The sequence below is a fragment of the Pempheris klunzingeri genome, chromosome 4 (genome assembly GCF_042242105.1).
Source record: "Pempheris klunzingeri isolate RE-2024b chromosome 4, fPemKlu1.hap1, whole genome shotgun sequence".
Classification (NCBI taxonomy): Eukaryota; Metazoa; Chordata; class Actinopteri; order Acropomatiformes; family Pempheridae; genus Pempheris; species Pempheris klunzingeri.
This window is the reverse complement of record NC_092015.1, coordinates 590,785-608,307: the sequence shown is the minus strand read 5'-3', so window position 1 is coordinate 608,307 and position 17,523 is coordinate 590,785. Positions and strand designations below refer to the sequence as shown.

General features: G+C 50.2%; 2 protein-coding genes across 2 annotated transcripts; both read left to right on the top strand.

Moving 5' to 3' along the window:
• The first annotated feature begins 631 nt into the window (after window positions 1-631).
• On the top strand, window positions 632-5,483 carry wdr74 (WD repeat domain 74). The gene is made up of 3 exons (XM_070829313.1): window positions 632-650; window positions 1,036-1,763; window positions 4,543-5,483. The coding sequence occupies exons 2-3, from the start codon at window positions 1,155-1,157 to the stop codon at window positions 5,065-5,067; spliced, it is 1,134 nt and encodes a 377-aa protein (XP_070685414.1). The 5' UTR covers window positions 632-650; window positions 1,036-1,154; the 3' UTR covers window positions 5,068-5,483.
• Window positions 5,484-10,127: 4,644 nt separating this feature from the next.
• Window positions 10,128-15,828, top strand: rnf169 (ring finger protein 169). Its single transcript, XM_070829704.1, has 5 exons — window positions 10,128-10,431; window positions 12,099-12,169; window positions 12,724-12,824; window positions 12,916-13,006; window positions 14,701-15,828. Exons 1-5 carry the CDS (start codon window positions 10,146-10,148, stop codon window positions 15,826-15,828), a joined length of 1,677 nt encoding a protein of 558 aa, XP_070685805.1. The 5' UTR covers window positions 10,128-10,145.
• The last annotated feature ends 1,695 nt before the right edge of the window (window positions 15,829-17,523 follow it).

The following is a 17,523-nucleotide window of genomic DNA, read 5'->3' as shown; positions in this document are numbered from 1 at the left end:
AGATAAAGTTATACTTAAATCGTCAGTTTCGTCACAAGTAGATGTCTACTTTCTACTTAATTTCACTGTTGCTGTGCTAATAAGTAGTAAATAAATCCAAGCACAAGAGCTACGATCAAAAACACCATTAGCCCCTTTTATTTTGAAAGTGTTTATGGGAAGTTGCTCATGACCACTCGCTGCCACCTGGTGGTCACAGTGTGGAGCTACACCATGTTTGTGTAGTTCCACACGGTGACCACCAGGTGGCGGTGCGGTCTCATGGTGCTGGATAGCCGGCGTGGACGGACAGAAGGTTCTTGTTCCTTTAAATGTTTTATGGCGTCTTTTGAATGTTTGAATGTTTGTCAGTGCGCTGTGTTCCTCGCTGTGACCACCAGAGGGCGGTGGTGTCACTCTGAATGGACACTTTCTTCCTCTGTGTTCTGGTCCCGCCCATTATTACCCAGGATGCATCAGGTGGTGACTTGTGTGGACTTCTGAAATGGCGGACAAGTTTCGAGTGGTTTCAAAACGGAACCGGAAGAGGCAGAGTTGTGTTTTTACTGTCGTTTTATTGTAAGTGGATATTTTCATGGCGATAACCGGAGCAGACGCTGAGGTGGTGACGTCATCACGTCCAAATGCAGAGGGACGTCCTCCAGAGTCCGGTACTGAGCCTTTCTGTAGAGTCACGTGGGCACGCTGCCCCCGGTGGTCACGGTGTGTAACTACACAGACACGTGATCATAAATGAATACAGCACACCAGCAGTTCCCCTGAACACTTTCAAAATAAAAGTTTTAGAATATAGTTCCCCATAGCGACCACTAGGGGGCACATTGTTATAAACACCAACATTATATTATAGTTTTAGTCACTGATTGGTTTTAATACATTTATTTAGTTGTATATTTAATAAAAATATTACTGATGTTAGTATTTATTTACTTATTGCTGCTGTTTGTTAGAACTACTGCACACACACACAGACACACACACACACACGCGCACACACACACACACACACGCACACGTTCTCTACGTTCAATAAAGTTGACGTGAAGGTGACGTCATTGACGTGCGACGCAGCCTGCTGAGGAGCACACGTGTGTCTGAACCAGGACCCGAATCCCAGCTGTGTACCGGGTCCCGAGGCTCGTCAGTCGGGTGCGATGGGGGAGTCGAGCCGGCTGTGCTCCGTGTTTCTGGGCTCGGACACCGGCATCCTGAAGGGGGTCAGCCTGTCCCGGAAACAGGCCTTCAACTTCTGCAACACCAAACACCTGAGCCGCGACCAGGAGGTCCGCGCGCTGTGCTGGGCGGACCCCGCGGAGAGCGAGGTGCTGGTGGGCTCCGTGGACGGAACCGTGAAGACCTTCAGCACCGAGAAGGGGGCCTTCACCGACAGCCGGCGCTGCGGGGAGCCCGCGGACGGAGGCTTCGTCGGGCTGGCGGCGCTCGGCGGCTCCGCGCTGGTCACCTGCGGGGAGTCCGGGAGGCTGCGGGTGTGGAGGGAGGACGGCGGCGAGCCCGGGGCGGAGCTGGACGCGGGGGGGAACGTGTGCAGGATGCGGCAGAGTCCGGTGCACCGGCACAAAGTGGCCACCGGCGGGAAGGAGAACGGACTGAAGCTGTGGGACCTGGAGAGGCCCGAGAAGCCCGTCTTCACCGCCAAGAACCTGCGGGACGACTGGCTGGACCTACGGCGGCCGCAGTGGGTCAGAGACATGGCCTTCATCCCGGACTCTGACAGAGTGGTCACGTGCACAGGTTACCATCAGGTGTGTTGGTCAAAGTGGGGAAATGTACCTTTAAACAGATCTGGCGGGACGCGCCAAACTCCATTCAGAAAATAGCCAATTTAACAGTTCACTGCTCTGATGGCAAACCTTTACTGAGGTCCACACCGAGTGACGTCACAGGACAGGCTGTACTGATCTGACCGATACTTCTGACGTCACTACGTTTATGTGACGACTTCACTTTTTACAGTTTATAACAATAAAACACGGAAGTGAAAGTACTACAGTAGAAGTACTACAGTAGAAGTACTGTTACAGTAGAAGTACTGTTACAGTAGAAGTACCTGTTGCAGTGGAAGTGTTACAGTAGAAGTACTGTTACAGTAGAAGTACTACAGTAGAGGTACTGTTACAGTAGAAGTACTATAGTAGAAGTACTGTTACAGTAGAAGTACTGTTACAGTAGAAGTACCTGTTGCAGTAGAAGTGTTACAGTAGAAGTACTACAGTAGAAGTACTACAGTAGAAGACCTGTTACAGTAGAAGTACCTGTTGCAGTAGAAGTACTGTTACAGTAGAAGTACTACAGTAGAAGTACCTGTTGCAGTAGAAGTACTGTTGCAGTAGAAGTACCTGTTGCAGTAGAAGTACCTGTTACAGTAGAAGTACCTGTTACAGTAGAAGTACCACAGTAGAAGTACCTGTTGCAGTAGAAGTACCACAGTAGAAGTACCTGTTGCAGTAGAAGTACTACAGTAGAAGTACCTGTTGCAGTAGAAGTACCACAGTAGAAGTACTGTTACAGTAGAAGTACTACAGTAGAAGTACCTGTTACAGTAGAAGTACTACAGTAGAAGTACCTGTTGCAGTAGAAGTACCTGTTGCAGTAGAAGTACCACAGTAGAAGTACCTACTACAGTAGAAGTACCTGTTGCAGTAGAAGTACCTGTTGCAGTAGAAGTACTACAGTAGAAGTACCACAGTAGAAGTACCTGTTGCAGTAGAAGTACTACAGTAGAAGTACCTGTTGCAGTAGAAGTACTACAGTAGAAGTACTGTTGCAGTAGAAGTACCTGTTGCAGTAGAAGTACCACAGTAGAAGTACCTGTTGCAGTAGAAGTACCACAGTAGAAGTACCTGTTACAGTAGAAGTACTACAGTAGAAGTACCTGTTGCAGTAGAAGTACCACAGTAGAAGTACCTGTTACAGTAGAAGTACCACAGTAGAAGTACCTGTTGCAGTAGAAGTACTACAGTAGAAGTACTGTTGCAGTAGAAGTACTGTTGCAGTAGAAGTACCTGTTGCAGTAGAAGTACTACAGTAGAAGTACCACAGTAGAAGTACCTGTTGCAGTAGAAGTACCACAGTAGAAGTACCTGTTGCAGTAGAAGTACCACAGTAGAAGTACTGTTACAGTAGAAGTACCACAGTAGAAGTACCTGTTACAGTAGAAGTACTACAGTAGAAGTACCTGTTGCAATAGAAGTACTACAGTAGAACTACCACAGTAGAAGTACCTGTTGCAGTAGAAGTACCACAGTAGAAGTACCTGTTGCAGTAGAAGTACTACAGTAGAAGTACTGTTGCAGTAGAAGTACCTGTTGCAATAGAAGTACTACAGTAGAACTACCACAGTAGAAGTACCTGTTGCAGTAGAAGTACCACAGTAGAAGTACCTGTTGCAGTAGAAGTACTACAGTAGAAGTACTGTTGCAGTAGAAGTACCTGTTGCAGTAGAAGTACTACAGTAGAAGTACCACAGTAGAAGTACCTGTTGCAGTAGAAGTACTACAGTAGAAGTACCTGTTGCAGTAGAAGTACTACAGTAGAAGTACTACAGTAGAAGTACTGTTGCAGTAGAAGTACTGTTGCAGTAGAAGTACCTGTTGCAGTAGAAGTACTACAGTAGAAGTACTACAGTAGAAGTACCACAGTAGAAGTACCTGTTGCAGTAGAAGTACCACAGTAGAAGTACCTGTTGCAGTAGAAGTACCACAGTAGAAGTACTGTTACAGTAGAAGTACTACAGTAGAAGTACCACAGTTGAAGTACCTGTTACAGTAGAAGTACTACAGTAGAAGTACCTGTTGCAATAGAAGTACTACAGTAGAAGTACCACAGTAGAAGTACCTGTTGCAGTAGAAGTACCACAGTAGAAGTACCTGTTGCAGTAGAAGTACTGTTGCAGTAGAAGTACCTGTTGCAGTAGAAGTACCTGTTGCAGTAGAAGTACTACAGTAGAAGTACCGCAGTAGAAGTACTACAGTAGAAGTACTGCAGTAGAAGTACCACAGTAGAAGTACCTGTTGCAGTAGAAGTACTACAGTAGAAGTACCTGTTGCAGTAGAAGTACCTGTTGCAGTAGAAGTACTACAGTAGAAGTACCACAGTAGAAGTACCTGTTGCAGTAGAAGTACCTGTTGCAGTAGAAGTACCTGTTGCAGTAGAAGTACTGTTGCAGTAGAAGTACCTGTTGCAGTAGAAGTACCTGTTGCAGTAGAAGTACCGCAGTAGAAGTACTACAGTAGAAGTACTGCAGTAGAAGTACCACAGTAGAAGTACCTGTTGCAGTAGAAGTACTACAGTAGAAGTACCTGTTGCAGTAGAAGTACCTGTTGCAGTAGAAGTACTACAGTAGAAGTACCACAGTAGAAGTACCTGTTGCAGTAGAAGTACCTGTTGCAGTAGAAGTACTACAGTAGAAGTACCACAGTAGAAGTACCTGTTGCAGTAGAAGTACCACAGTAGAAGTACCTGTTGCAGTAGAAGTACCACAGTAGAAGTACCTGAGTGTAACGCTGTCGTCTCCTCCGTCAGGTCCACGTGTTCGACCCCTCCTCCCCCCAGCGGCGCCCCGTCCTGGAGGCGGAGTACGGCGAGCACCCGCTCACCGCCCTGTCCCTGGCGCCCGGCGGGACCACGGTGGTGGTGGGGAACACGCGGGGCCAGGTGGCCCTGCTGGACCTGAGGACGGGGCGGGTCCGCGGCAGCCTGAAGGGACCGGTGGGGGCCGTGCGGGGGCTGCAGTGCCACCCCTCCCTGCCCGTGGTGGCGTCCTGCGGCCTGGACCGCTTCCTCCGCATCCACAGCCTGGAGGACCGCCGGACGCTGCACAAGGTCTACCTCAAGTCCCGCCTCAACTGCCTGCTGCTGTCCAGCGGGGACCTGGAGCAGGCGGGGGGGGCCGGGGGCCACGGGTCCCAGGAGGTGAAGGAGGAAGGGGAGGACGACGAGGTGTGGGACTCCATGGAGCGGGTGGAGGAGCACCCCAAGAGAAAAACAGAGGAGGAGGAGGAGGCGCAGAGGAAGAAGAGCAAGAAGAGAAAGAAAGGACCGGACTGAGGGGCGTTTGGGGTGCGACCAGAGTGTGGGACATTTAGGCGCCGTCAGTCAGACTGAAAGATAAGAGCTTTAACTTTCAGCCGTTTGTCTTATTTCTGAGTTTATTAAAACAGCAGCTCTTCAGTGGAGAAGTGCTTCAGTTGATTGATTGACTGATTGATTGATTTGTCTCATGACTCATTCTGATTTTAACGATGACAAATACGACTTTTCTGTCTCACCTGAATGAGTCTCTTACAGGCCAGACTCCATTCAGAAAGTGTTGATTTTAAGGTTTCCGGCACGCTTCATCCCCTCACTCATCGTTTTTAAAGTGTTCAACATTAAAGGGACATTCCAAAATATCTCTATAACCATATCGACCATATTATACAGCATTATTTCTGCCAGTGTTTTGAGGGCTTCATTACACCTTCACAGGAAAGGTGACTGTATTTCACAATAAAAGACAACTGATGAAGAAAAACTGGAGTTTTGTTTGTGCTGATCTTTGTTTCCTCTTCCTCCCTCAACAGAAACTCAGTAAACATGAACCTCATCTGTGTTTCTGAATGAATGAGTCCTGTCAGATTTTCTTTGGCTTTAGTTCCTTTCATTTCTTTATTTCACTGGTTTCCTCCAGCTGTATAAACCATGTTTCATACTTCTGGTCCTGTTCGGCCAGAAGACGGCGATCACTCCGATATGACGCGGTGTGGTGATCCGGTGATCCGGTGATCCGGTGAGTAGACTGACCTCAGATCTGAACACGTTTGATGCCCTCTGGGATAAACTAAGGAAGAGCAGATCCTCAGCGGTCCTGGTCCCAGTCTGACATTTACTGTGAAATATCCTGTTTTCTCTTCTGAACTGAGGTGGGGTTTTATTTTGAAGAGAAGCCTTCACCTGTTTGTGCAAGATCACCAATGACAGGAAGGACAGTGTGGGGGGGGGGGGGACAACCAGGAAGTGATGGACTCCATTCACTCCTGAGGAGGAGTCCAGATCTCTTCCAGATTTACAAACGTCTCTTTCACAATAAGAGTCTATTTGGGCCCAGCGACACCACCTGACGGACGCCATTGTTGTAGTTTGTCCACAATGTCGGACGGGAGTCAGAGCCACTTCCTGGGGGGGGCTGACCTGAGCAGGTGCTCTGGGTCAGGAGGTCGAGCTGAGCCCTTTAAATGAACCAATGGGAGAGCAGCAGGGTTTATTGGCTGCAGGTGTGCTCACCTGTGCAGCTTTAACCCACAGAGCTGCAGGAGGAGAAGGAGGGAGAAGGAGGAGGAGAAGGAGGGAGAAGGAGGGAGAAGGAAGGAGAAGGAGGAGAAGGAGGGAGAAGAAGGAGAAGGAAGGAGAAGGAGGAGAAGGAGGGAGAAGGAAGGAGAAGGAGGGAGAAGAAGGGAGAAGGAGGAGGAGAAGGAGGGAGAAGGAAGGAGAAGGAGGAGAAGGAGGGAGAAGGAGAGAGAAGGAGGGAGAAGGAAGGAGAAGGAGGAGGAGAAGGGAGAAGGAGGAGGAGAAGGAGGGAGAAGGAAGGAGAAGGAGGAGAAGGAGGGAGAAGGAGAGAGAAGGAGGAGAAGGAGGGAGAAGGAGGAGAAGGAGGAGGAGAAGGAGGAGGAGGAGGAGGAGGAGAGAGAAGGAGGAGGAGAAGGAGACGTCTCAGGTCTTCATCCAGCAGCTCTTTGAGACTGAAGCTCAAACAAAGTGGTGACAGGCCACCAGCAGATTATTGATCTTTGATTAGTGAACACTGAAAACAGCTGACTGTCAAGCTATCAGCTTGATTGGCGACCGACTGATCCGTCCGTCGTCCATCTTCTTCAGGCTGATCTACAAACAGTAAGTGTCAATTTTACTTTCTTTGAATCTGTCTCTGGTTTTGATTGGCCGCCGTGCCGTCTGTCTGTCTGTCTCTATCTGTCTCTCTATCTATCTATCTGTCTCTCTCTCTATCCATCTGTCTGTCTGTCTATCTATCTTTGGTTTTGATTGGCCGCCGTGCCGTCTATCTGTCTGTCTCTCTATCTGTCTGTCTCTCTGTCTATCTGTCTCTATCTGTCTGTCTATCTTTCTCTCTCTCTCTATCTATCTCTGGTTTTGATTGGCCGCCGTGCTGTCTATCTATCTGTCTCTGTCTCTCTCTCTCTCCGTCCGTCCATCCATCATTTGTCCGTCGTCCGTCCATCGTCCGTCCGTCGTCCATCCGTCCGTCCATCGTCCGCCCGTCCGTCCGTCGTCCATCTTCTTCAGGCTGATCTACAAACAGTAAGTGTCAATTTTACTTTCTTTGAATCTGTGTTGGGTTTTGATTGGCAGCCGTGCCGTCTGTCTGTCTCTATCTATCTGTCTCTCTCTCTCTATCCGTCCGTCCATCCATCATTTGTCCGTCGTCCGTCCATCGTCCACCCGTCCGTCCGTCGTCCATCTTGTTCAGGCTGATCTACAAACAGTAAGTGTCAATTTTACTTTGAATCTGTCTCTGGTTTTGATTGGCCGCCGTGCCGTCTGTCTGTCTCTATCTGTCTGTCTGTCTGTCTCTATCTGTCTGTCTGTCTGTCTCTATCTGTCTCTGGTTTTGATTGGCAGCCGTGCCGTCTCTCTGTCTATCTGTCTCTCTGTCTATCTGTCTCTCTGTCTATCTGTCTCTCTCTATCTGTCTCTCTCTATCTATCTCTGGTTTTGATTGGCAGCCGTGCCGTCTATCTGTCTGTCTGTCTCTCTCTCTCTCTATCTGTCTATCTATCTGTCTCTGGTTTTGATTGGCCGCCGTGCCGTCTGTCTGTCTGTCTCTCTATCTATCTATCTGTCTCTCTCTCTATCCGTCTGTCTGTCTGTCTATCTATCTTTGGTTTTGATTGGCCGCCGTGCCGTCTATCTATCTGTCTGTCTCTCTATCTGTCTGTCTCTCTGTCTATCTGTCTGTCTATCTGTCTCTCTCTCTCTCTCTCTCTATCTGTCTCTGGTTTTGATTGGCAGCCGTGCCGTCTATCTATCTGTCTCTCTCTCTCTCTCTATCTGTCTCTCTCTCTCTATCTATCTCTGGTTTTGATTGGCAGCCGTGCCGTCTATCTATCTGTCTCTCTCTCTCTCTCTATCTGTCTCTCTCTCTCTATCTATCTCTGGTTTTGATTGGCAGCCGTGCCATTTCGATCATTGCAAATGTAAGTTAAATAATCAGATGGTGCGTCCGTCCGCTCGTCCGTCTGTCCGTCCGTCCGTCCGTCCGTCGTCCATCTTCTTCAGGCTGATCTACAAACAGTAAGTGTCAATTTTACTTTCTTTGAATCTGTCTCTGGTTTTGATTGGCCGCCGTGCCGTCTGTCTGTCTGTCTATCTGTCTCTCTATCTATCTATCTGTCTCTCTATCCATCTGTCTGTCTATCTATCTTTGGTTTTGATTGGCCGCCGTGCCGTCTATCTATCTCTCTGTCTATCTGTCGCTGGTTTTGATTGGCAGCCGTGCCGTCTATCTGTCTCTCTCTCTCTCTCTCTCTCTGGTTTTGATTGGCCGCCGTGCTGTCTATCTATCTGTCTCTCTCCGTCTGTCCATCCATCATTTGTCCGTCCATCCGTCGTCCATCTTGTTCAGGCTGATCTACAAACAGTAAGTGTCAATTTTACTTTCTTTGAATCTGTGTTTGGTTTTGATTGGCCACCGTGCCGTCTGTCTGTCTCTATCTGTCTGTCTGTCTGTCTCTATCTATCTAGCTTTGTTCGGTTTTGATTGGCCGCCGTGCCGTCTGTCTGTCTGTCCGTCTGTCTGTCTGTCTGTCTAAAAAAGACACTGATGTCGACAGGGATGCCCTCTCTCTTCCCTGCTCTTTTCTTTAGCAATTGAACCATTTGCGTTAGCTATCCGTGCACACTCTGAAGTTTGTGGAATCACTATAGGCCCCTCTGAGCATAAGATCTCTTTGTTTGCTGATGATGTGATCTTGTTTTTGTCAAGGCTCAACTCTTCAACCCCGGCAGTGTTGGAAGTAATTCAGTTATTTGGAAATATCTCAGGTTATAAAGTGAACCATACTAAATCCTCCATTTTACTATTAAACACGACAGAACAAGCAAATCCTGCTCCACAAATAACACAATTTAATTTTAAAGTAGCAGAAAAATTTGAATATTTAGGAATACAGATAGTGCCAAACATAGAGCAGACTGTTAAAATTAATTAGGAAAAAATAAAAGAGGAAATTAATAACTTAATTGACAGGTGGATGAAGTTGCCTATATCGGTGATGGGAAGAATTAATGTTCTCAAAATGACCGTACTACCAAAGCTGCTGTATCTATTCCAAAATATTCCTTTGCCTCCTCCTTCTGATTTATTTAAATGGATAAAAAAAGTTGCAACCTGTTTTATATGGAACAATGGTAAAACAAAACTCCGTCTCTATCTGCCAATATCAGTGAACAGGATTGGGAAAGGGCCGGCAGTAAAGTCCATAAAGTGTCAATTAATAGTCGTCTAAGGATGCTGCAATTCAAATGGCTGTAGGGCTGCATGCAGGTAGGTAAGCTGTATTATTGACTGACGCCGGGCTGTCATGAGAATTTCAATAAATATCACACGATGCTACAATCTGTCAAAGCACTTTGTTGCTATATAAATACTAATTATTTTCACTAATACCAAATATAAATTCACTTAATTTGGATTAAAGATGGCGCAGTGAGAGTGGCAGCCAGTTACAGCAGCTCTTTTTCACCTTACTCAACAACCATATCAACCTGCTGCACACCGTGTTTCCCCTGAGAGCGAAAGGTGCACATAGTGTAAATATTTATCATTATTACAATATGTTTTGTGTAAATAATAGTTATTAATGTCTTTTTTTCTTTTCTATTGCTATCTCGCCCCTGTTGTTGCTGCTGTAACATGTACATTTACTATAAAGTCCATCTTTATATCTTTATCTTTATCTATCTTTTAAAAAAATGTCCTGAATGAAGCGTCATGACGTATACAGAGCGTGGGCGGGGCCAGAGGCTAAACCCCGCCCCCCGGGCCGCAGGTCTGTGCTCGCGCTGTTTTGAGCGGCGGGAGGGCGGGGCTTATCCAGAGCGGCCCGGAGAGAGAAGACTCACCAGGGAAGATGGCGACCGCAGGGTCCGCCAAACGGCCCGGGAGACCGGCCAGCGGCGCCGCCGGCAAGTACCGGGCCGGGTCGGGGTTCGGGGTAAGCCCGCCCGACGGCGAGACGATGAAGTGCTCGGTGTGCGCGGAGGGGCGGCCCGGCGGCAGCCCGCCCTGCGGACGGCCGGCCTGCCCGCTCTGCCGGGCCCAGAGACACTCCGGCGGCGAAGAGCGGCTCCGGAGGAGGAGTGACCCCGAGAGGAGCAGCAGCAGGCCGCGCAGGAGGGACTGCGACAGCCGGAGAGGTCGGTTTGTTTCCCGGGGAGAGAGCAGCTCTCGGGCCGCTGTGTGAGCGCTGCCGCTGGCTGCCTGTCTCACCGACCAGCCGAGTCTCACCGCTTTCTGTCTAACTTCATTCTAACTTTAATTCCATCAGACAGGTGAGGGGCATCAGACAGGTGAGGGGGCATCAGACAGGTGAGGGGCATCAGACAGGTGAGGGGGCATCAGACAGGTGAGGGGCATCAGACAGGTGAGGGGCATCAGACAGGTGAGGGGCATCAGACAGGTGAGGGGCATCAGACAGGTGACAGTCCCTCTAAGGGCAGCGGCTGAATGAACAGTGTGTGTTATGAAGCTTCTTAAGCAGAAACTGACCTCCAGTCAGCTGATTTCACGCAGATCAGTGAGGATATGAGGAGAAGTGGTCACTGCACTGATCCTGGATCAGGGTCAGTGCTACACACCTGTAGGAGCTGCAGACAGCAAGTTTAAATCAGTGTTTGGAGGTTTTGGTCAGACTGGTAAAGTAGTCTGGCTTCGTAGGACTTGTCCAGACTTGTTGAGCTGCAGGAGGAGCTGAAGCACTGTAGTAGTACTGGTAGTCCTCCTGTACTGCAGTCTGACTACAGACTGTCTGTTAACTGTTGGACCCTCAGGTGTTGATCTTTATCACTGACATTTTTGATAATTACACCTTTGTACGCTGAATTCTATCGCTCTCTGCACACACACCAGACTACATTCACGAAAACAGGGATTTTAGCTCACAGGACACAGGAGCTGCTGCTCTGCTGCTGCCTCCATCAGTTAGTGTGTGTGTGTGTGTTGTTGTGTGACTTTGCTGTTTTAAAGGGTTAGTTCAGATCCAACACGACATTTATGGAACACACAGTGACACAAACACACTGACTGATGGAGGCAGCAGCAGAGCAGCAGCTCCTGTGTCCTGTTCTCTAAAATCCCTGTTTTAGTGAATGTAGTCTGGTGTGTGTGCTGTTTGTGGTTAAACCAAAAGGATCTTCCAGGTCTCTCTCTGTAGGGATCCTTTCCATGATGCTGTCACACACTTAGAATAACACTCTGAACCTGTCAGTGGATCAAACAAGTGATTTTCACCTCACAGAACAGGAGTTGCAGTTTACTGCTGCCTTTATCAGTTTGTTTGTGTTATTGTGTGTCCCTCAAATATTATGTTGGATCTGAACTAACCCTTTAAAACACAATAACACAAACAAACTGATGTGGTCTGCGAGGTAAAGTCACTGTTTTTGCACATGGAGTCTGGTATCTTTGAAGAGGGCAACGTAACGGTTAGCTTAACCCAAATGACATTGCAGCCCGTTTGGTGTCTGCTGGCTGAGGTGATCTACTGGTGATCTACTGGACCAGTTCCAACACTTTTACTACCTACCAGTCACTCACACACCAGGATGAGGACAGAGAGGATCATGGGTAGAAACAGAGGAGTTATTCTATGGATGCGTCAGTGCTACAAATCAATAGTAACGACTTTTTCACTGCATTATTGGATTTTTTTTCTCAATTTATTTTTTCATAAATACATAAATATTATAACCTGACACGTCATTGTTGCCGATCTACATTAAAAATATAGTTTCTGATTATCATAGCTTTGTCTTTTAAACTGTGGCTGACAGACGATGAAGTAACTCTGTTGTTTTGTCTCCAGAGTTCTTCGTCTCTCCTGCTCTCATCCCAAAGTGTTCAGATGTTCCATCAGGGCCGACTGGGAAACACAAGGTGAGTGTGAACCACCGCCGGCTTTGTCCGTGAACGCAGCGTGTGCAGCCTGGGTGAGGAGGAGGAGGAGGAGGAGGAGGTGAGGAGGAGGAGGAGGAGGTGAGGAGGTGCGTAAAGACATGACACAGAGCCCGTCGGTCATCTCTGGGAACTTCCACCATCGTCCACGTGAAGACGCTTGTTTCTCATCTCGGATACTTTCAGAAACACGTTGAAGTGTTTCCGGGACACAGAAGGGGGGAGCAGACCTCCCTGGGTGCAGAGACAGACCTGGATACAGAGTTGGAGGCTCCGCTCGTGCCTATGAGAGTTAAAAAAAAAAGTACCTGGCTCTCCGTGGAGCCTGGAGCACCAGCAGCTGTTCGCCCTCAGCTCCTTTAGACTTCATCAAACTCCGATGATAAAACAAGTTTGTTCCACTGATTTACAGGCGTCCCGTTTTCAGCACCTGTCAATCATGTATCGTGACACGGCCCAGCCAATGTCCGGTGCCTGTGGACACGGACCGTTACAGCCGGAGTCCTGATGCTGATTTAAATGCTTGTTGTTCTCAGGGAGTTCTGTCTGACTCGGAGAACGAGGAGCCAATCAGCAGGAGGATCAGAAACATCTCCGCCTTCATCAGGAAAACCAAAACCTCTGCAGCCTTTGCTGGGTGAGCGGCTACGTCCTTGAGCTCCTCATGGCCGTCGGCGGACAGGTGGGGGCGTCGCCTCAGTAACCCGCGTTGTGTTTTTCTTCTTCAGTGGTTCTCAGAGGAGCCAGAGCTGCACCGACCCCGTGGAGGACCGAGGAGGGAAGCTGAAGGTGGTGACCCAGCCGGCCCTGATGGACCGAGTACGTCAGACAGCCTGTGGTGGTGCTCATGGAGTCTGTCTGTCTGCCTGTCTAACTGTCTGTGTCTGTCTGCCTGTCTGTCTGTCTGTTCCTGTCTGTCTGCCTGTCTGTCTGCCTGTCTGTCTGTCTAACTGTCTGTCTGCCTGTCTGTCTGTCTGTTCCTGTCTGTCTGCCTGTCTGTCTGTCTAACTGTCTGTGTCTGTCTGTCTGTCTGTCTGTGCCTGTCTGTCTGTCTAACTGTCTGTGTCTGTCTGCCTGTCTGTCTGTCTAACTGTCTGTGTCTGTCTGCCTGTCTGTCTGTCTGCCTGTCTGTCTAACTGTCTGTGTCTGTCTGTCTGTCTGTCTGTCTGTCTAACTGTCTGTGTCTGTCTGTCTGTCTGTCTAACTGTCTGTGTCTGTCTGCCTGTCTGTCTAACTGTCTGTCCCTGTCTGTGCCTGTCTGTCTAACTGTCTGTGTCTGTCTGCCTGTCTGCCTGCCTGTCTAACTGTCTGTCCCTGTCTGTCTGCCTGCCTGTCTAACTGTCTGTCCCTGTCTGTCTGTCTGCCTGCCTGCCTAACTGTCTGTCCCTGTCTGTCTGTCTGTCTGCCTAACTGTCTGTCCCTGTCTGTCTGTCTGCCTGTCTGTCTGTCCCTGTCTGTCTGCCTGTCTGTCTAACTGTCTGTGTCTGTCTGCCTGTCTGCCTGCCTGTCTAACTGTCTGTCCCTGTCTGTCTGTCTGCCTGTCTGTCTGCCTGCCTGCCTAACTGTCTGTCCCTGTCTGTCTGTCTGCCTGCCTGTCTGTCCCTGTCTGTCTGTCTGTTCCTGTCTGTCTGCCTGCCTGTCTGTCCCTGTCTGTCTGTCTGTTCCTGTCTGTCTGTCTGTCTGTCTGTCCCTGTCTGCCTGTCTGTCTGTTCTTGTCTGTCTGTCTGCCTGCCTGTCTTCCTGCCTGTCTAACTGTCTGTCCCTGTCTGTCTGCCTGCCTGCCTGTCTAACTGTCTGTCCCTGTCTGTCTGTCTCTCTGTCTGCCTGCCTGTCTTCCTGCCTGTCTAACTGTCTGTCCCTGTCTGTCTGCCTGCCTGCCTGTCTAACTGTCTGTCCCTGTCTGTCTGTCTCTCTGTCTGCCTGTCTAACTGTCTGTCCCTGTCTGTCTGTCTGTCTGTCTGCCTGCCTGCCTGTCTAACTGTCTGTCCCTGTCTGTCTGTCTCTCTGTCTGCCTGTCTAACTGTCTGTCCCTGTCTGTCTGCCTGCCTGCCTGTCTAACTGTCTGTCCCTGTCTGTCTGCCTGCCTGCCTGTCTAACTGTCTGTCTCTGTCTGCCTGTCTAACTGTCTGTCCCTGTCTGTCTGTCTGTCTGCCTGCCTGTCTAACTGTCTGTCCCTGTCTGTCTGTCTGCCTGCCTGTCTAACTGTCTGTCCCTGTCTGTCTGTCTGTCTGCCTGCCTGTCTGTCTGTCTGCCTGCCTGTCTAACTGTCTGTCCCTGTCTGTCTGTCTGTTCCTGTCTGCCTGCCTGTCTAACTGTCTGTCCCTGTCTGTCTGTCTGTCCCTGTCTGCCTGTCTGTCTGTTCTTGTCTGTCTGTCTGCCTGCCTGTCTAACTGTCTGTCCCTGTCTGCCTGTCTGTCTAACTGTCTGTCCCTGTCTGCCTGCCTGTCTAACTGTCTGTCCCTGTCTGTCTGTCTGCCTGCCTGTCTAACTGTCTGTCCCTGTCTGTCTGTCAGGTGGGTATCAGTCACAGCTACACAGCAGGGATCCTCCTCTCCTCTGAGAACAGTCGCTCCGTCTCTGCTCCGATCACGGCCCCCGACCGGAGGTTCACCTGGCGAGCTGTGGTCACGTCGTCGTCGTCGTCGACCCCCGTGGGTCTCCCTCCGCCCCGCCCCGAGCGCTCCGTCAGCCCCGAGAGCAACGACAGCATCTCCGAAGAACTCAACCACTTCAAGCCCATCGTCTGCTCGCCGTGCACGCCGCCCAAACGCCTCCCGGACGGCCGGCTGGTGGAGCCCACCATCGTGAAGTCCACGCCCAGGAACCTGACGCGCGGCCTGCAGAAGGCCACCAGCTACGAGGCCAGTCCCGCCGTCCTGCAGAAGTGGAGGCAGATCGAACTCGACCGCCAAAGCCTCAGAGTGAACTCCAGGGCGACGCTGACGAGCCCCGTCGGCGAGCTCCACCACAAGACCGGCGGGGGGGAGGACGGCGAGGGCGCCGCCAAGACTCATCGGTCCCCGGCGGGACGGGACGGAGACGCGGTGACGGCGGTCAACAAGAGGAGGCTACTGTTCGACCCTCCGGCTGGAGACGCGGACGCCTTCCAGAAACAGTCGGTGAAGATCTGGGTCCCGGCGATCCGCTACAGCGGCGAGGCAACTTTAAAAGGAGGTTCGGACTTTGAGCCGACAGCCGGCGCCCCAGAATCCTGCAGTGGAGCGGTTTTTAGCCGAAAGCGGTCGTTTTCACCGTACACTAAGTCCTGTAAACTAGTGCCAAAGGACTCGCAGAGTCCAAGGAAGGAGTCCGACAGTAGCCTCCACAACCAGTCTACCTCAAGGAGGGGCAAGAAGAGGGACCAGAAGACCAAACACCTGAACTCGGAGCTGGATTCGGACCCCAAGAGGAGCCGGTCGGTCAGCCAGGAGGCCTTCGACGAGCGCTACATCCGCCAGATCCAGCAGGAGCGTCAGGACCGGGCGCTCGCCGTGAAGCTGCAGAGACAGTTTGACCTGGAGAACCAGACCGTCAACCGCAGGAGGAGCCCCGACGCGTACTTCCTGCGGTCCTGGATGTCCAATCAGAACCGCAGGAGGCGCGGCCTGAGGCGATCCCGACGAATCAGTAAGAAGCACTAGAGAGACGTCGTCTGCAGACTCGGCACAAAGACGGACGGAGGTTCATATATGCAAAGTGACGCGAGGTGAAGGTTTGACGAGCAGATGAATGTTTTTACTCGTTTCGACTTTATTCTGATGACTGAACAGTCGGTCAGTCGCTGTGGAGAGTTTCCTCCAAACCTTCTTTGAGTTTCACACATTTTCACCAGCAAATCACCAAAAAACTGAATGAAGACAAATGAGCTGCAGCCTGAGACCAGAACAGACCTGATCAGACCAGAACAGACCAGAACAGACCAGAACAGACCTGCTCAGACCTGCTCAGACCAGAACAGACCAGATCAGACCAGAACAGACCTGATCAGACCAGAACAGACCAGAACAGACCAGAACAGACCTGCTCAGACCTGCTCAGACCTGCTCAGACCAGAACAGACCAGATCACACCAGATCACACCAGATCACACCAGATCAGACCAGAACAGACCAGAACAGACCTGCTCAGACCTGCTCAGACCAGAACACACCAGATCACACCAGATCACACCAGAACAGACCTGATCAGACCAGAACAGACCAGAACAGACCTGATCAGACCTGATCAGACCTGATCAGACCAGAACAGACCTGATCAGACCAGATCAGACCAGAACAGACCTGCTCAGACCTGATCAGACCACAACAGACCAGAACAGACCAGATCAGACCTGATCAGACCAGAACAGACCTGATCAGACCAGAACAGACCTGCTCAGACCTGCTCAGACCTGATCAGACCAGAACAGACCTGATCAGACCAGAACAGACCAGAACAGACCAGATCAGACCTGATCAGACCAGAACAGACCAGAACAGACCTGATCAGACCAGAACAGACCTGATCAGACCAGAACAGACCACAACAGACCAGAACAGACCAGAACAGACCAGATCAGACCTGATCAGACCAGAACAGACCTGAACAGACCAGAACAGACCTGATCAGACCTGATCAGACCAGAACAGACCTGCTCAGACCTGATCAGACCAGAACAGACCAGAACAGACCAGAACAGACCTGATCAGACCTGCTCAGACCAGAACAGACCTGATCAGACCTGATCAGACCAGAACAGACCTGATCAGACCTGCACAGACCAGAACAGACCTGATCAGACCAGAACAGACCTGATCAGACCTGCACAGACCAGAACAGACCAGAACAGACCTGCTCAGACCCGCTCAGACCTGATCCTCTTCTCCTGCCTAGTCCTCCATCACACATGGAGGGAGTTTACACTCAGTAACCAGCTCCTCCCCCCTTAGGAGGCGAGGACAGGATGGAGAGCCGGGTCCAGAGCTGAGCTCACCCGGCCGGTACCTGAGGCTGCTTCTGTCCGATCGCTGACCTGATGGAGTCTCAAACCGCTGTGAAAACACAGGAAATGTATTTTCAAAATAAGACGGTAGCCTCATAAAGTCTTTGATATTTTATAATTCTACGAGTTTTTGAAAACCATCAGTTGTTTCTACAGTCGGCTGGTTTCTGATCCATCATGTAAACTCTGAAACCAGGTCTGTGTAGTCTGGTAGGAGGTCTGAGACCCCATTCACACCTGGCTTTAGTGATCCGAACACAGCCGGCACACCTGCGTCCATCCTGGGGGGGGGGGGCTGTTCCCAGAGGAGACGGGACCAACGAGGAGCCTTTAAACTACAGAGGGTGTGAAGTCC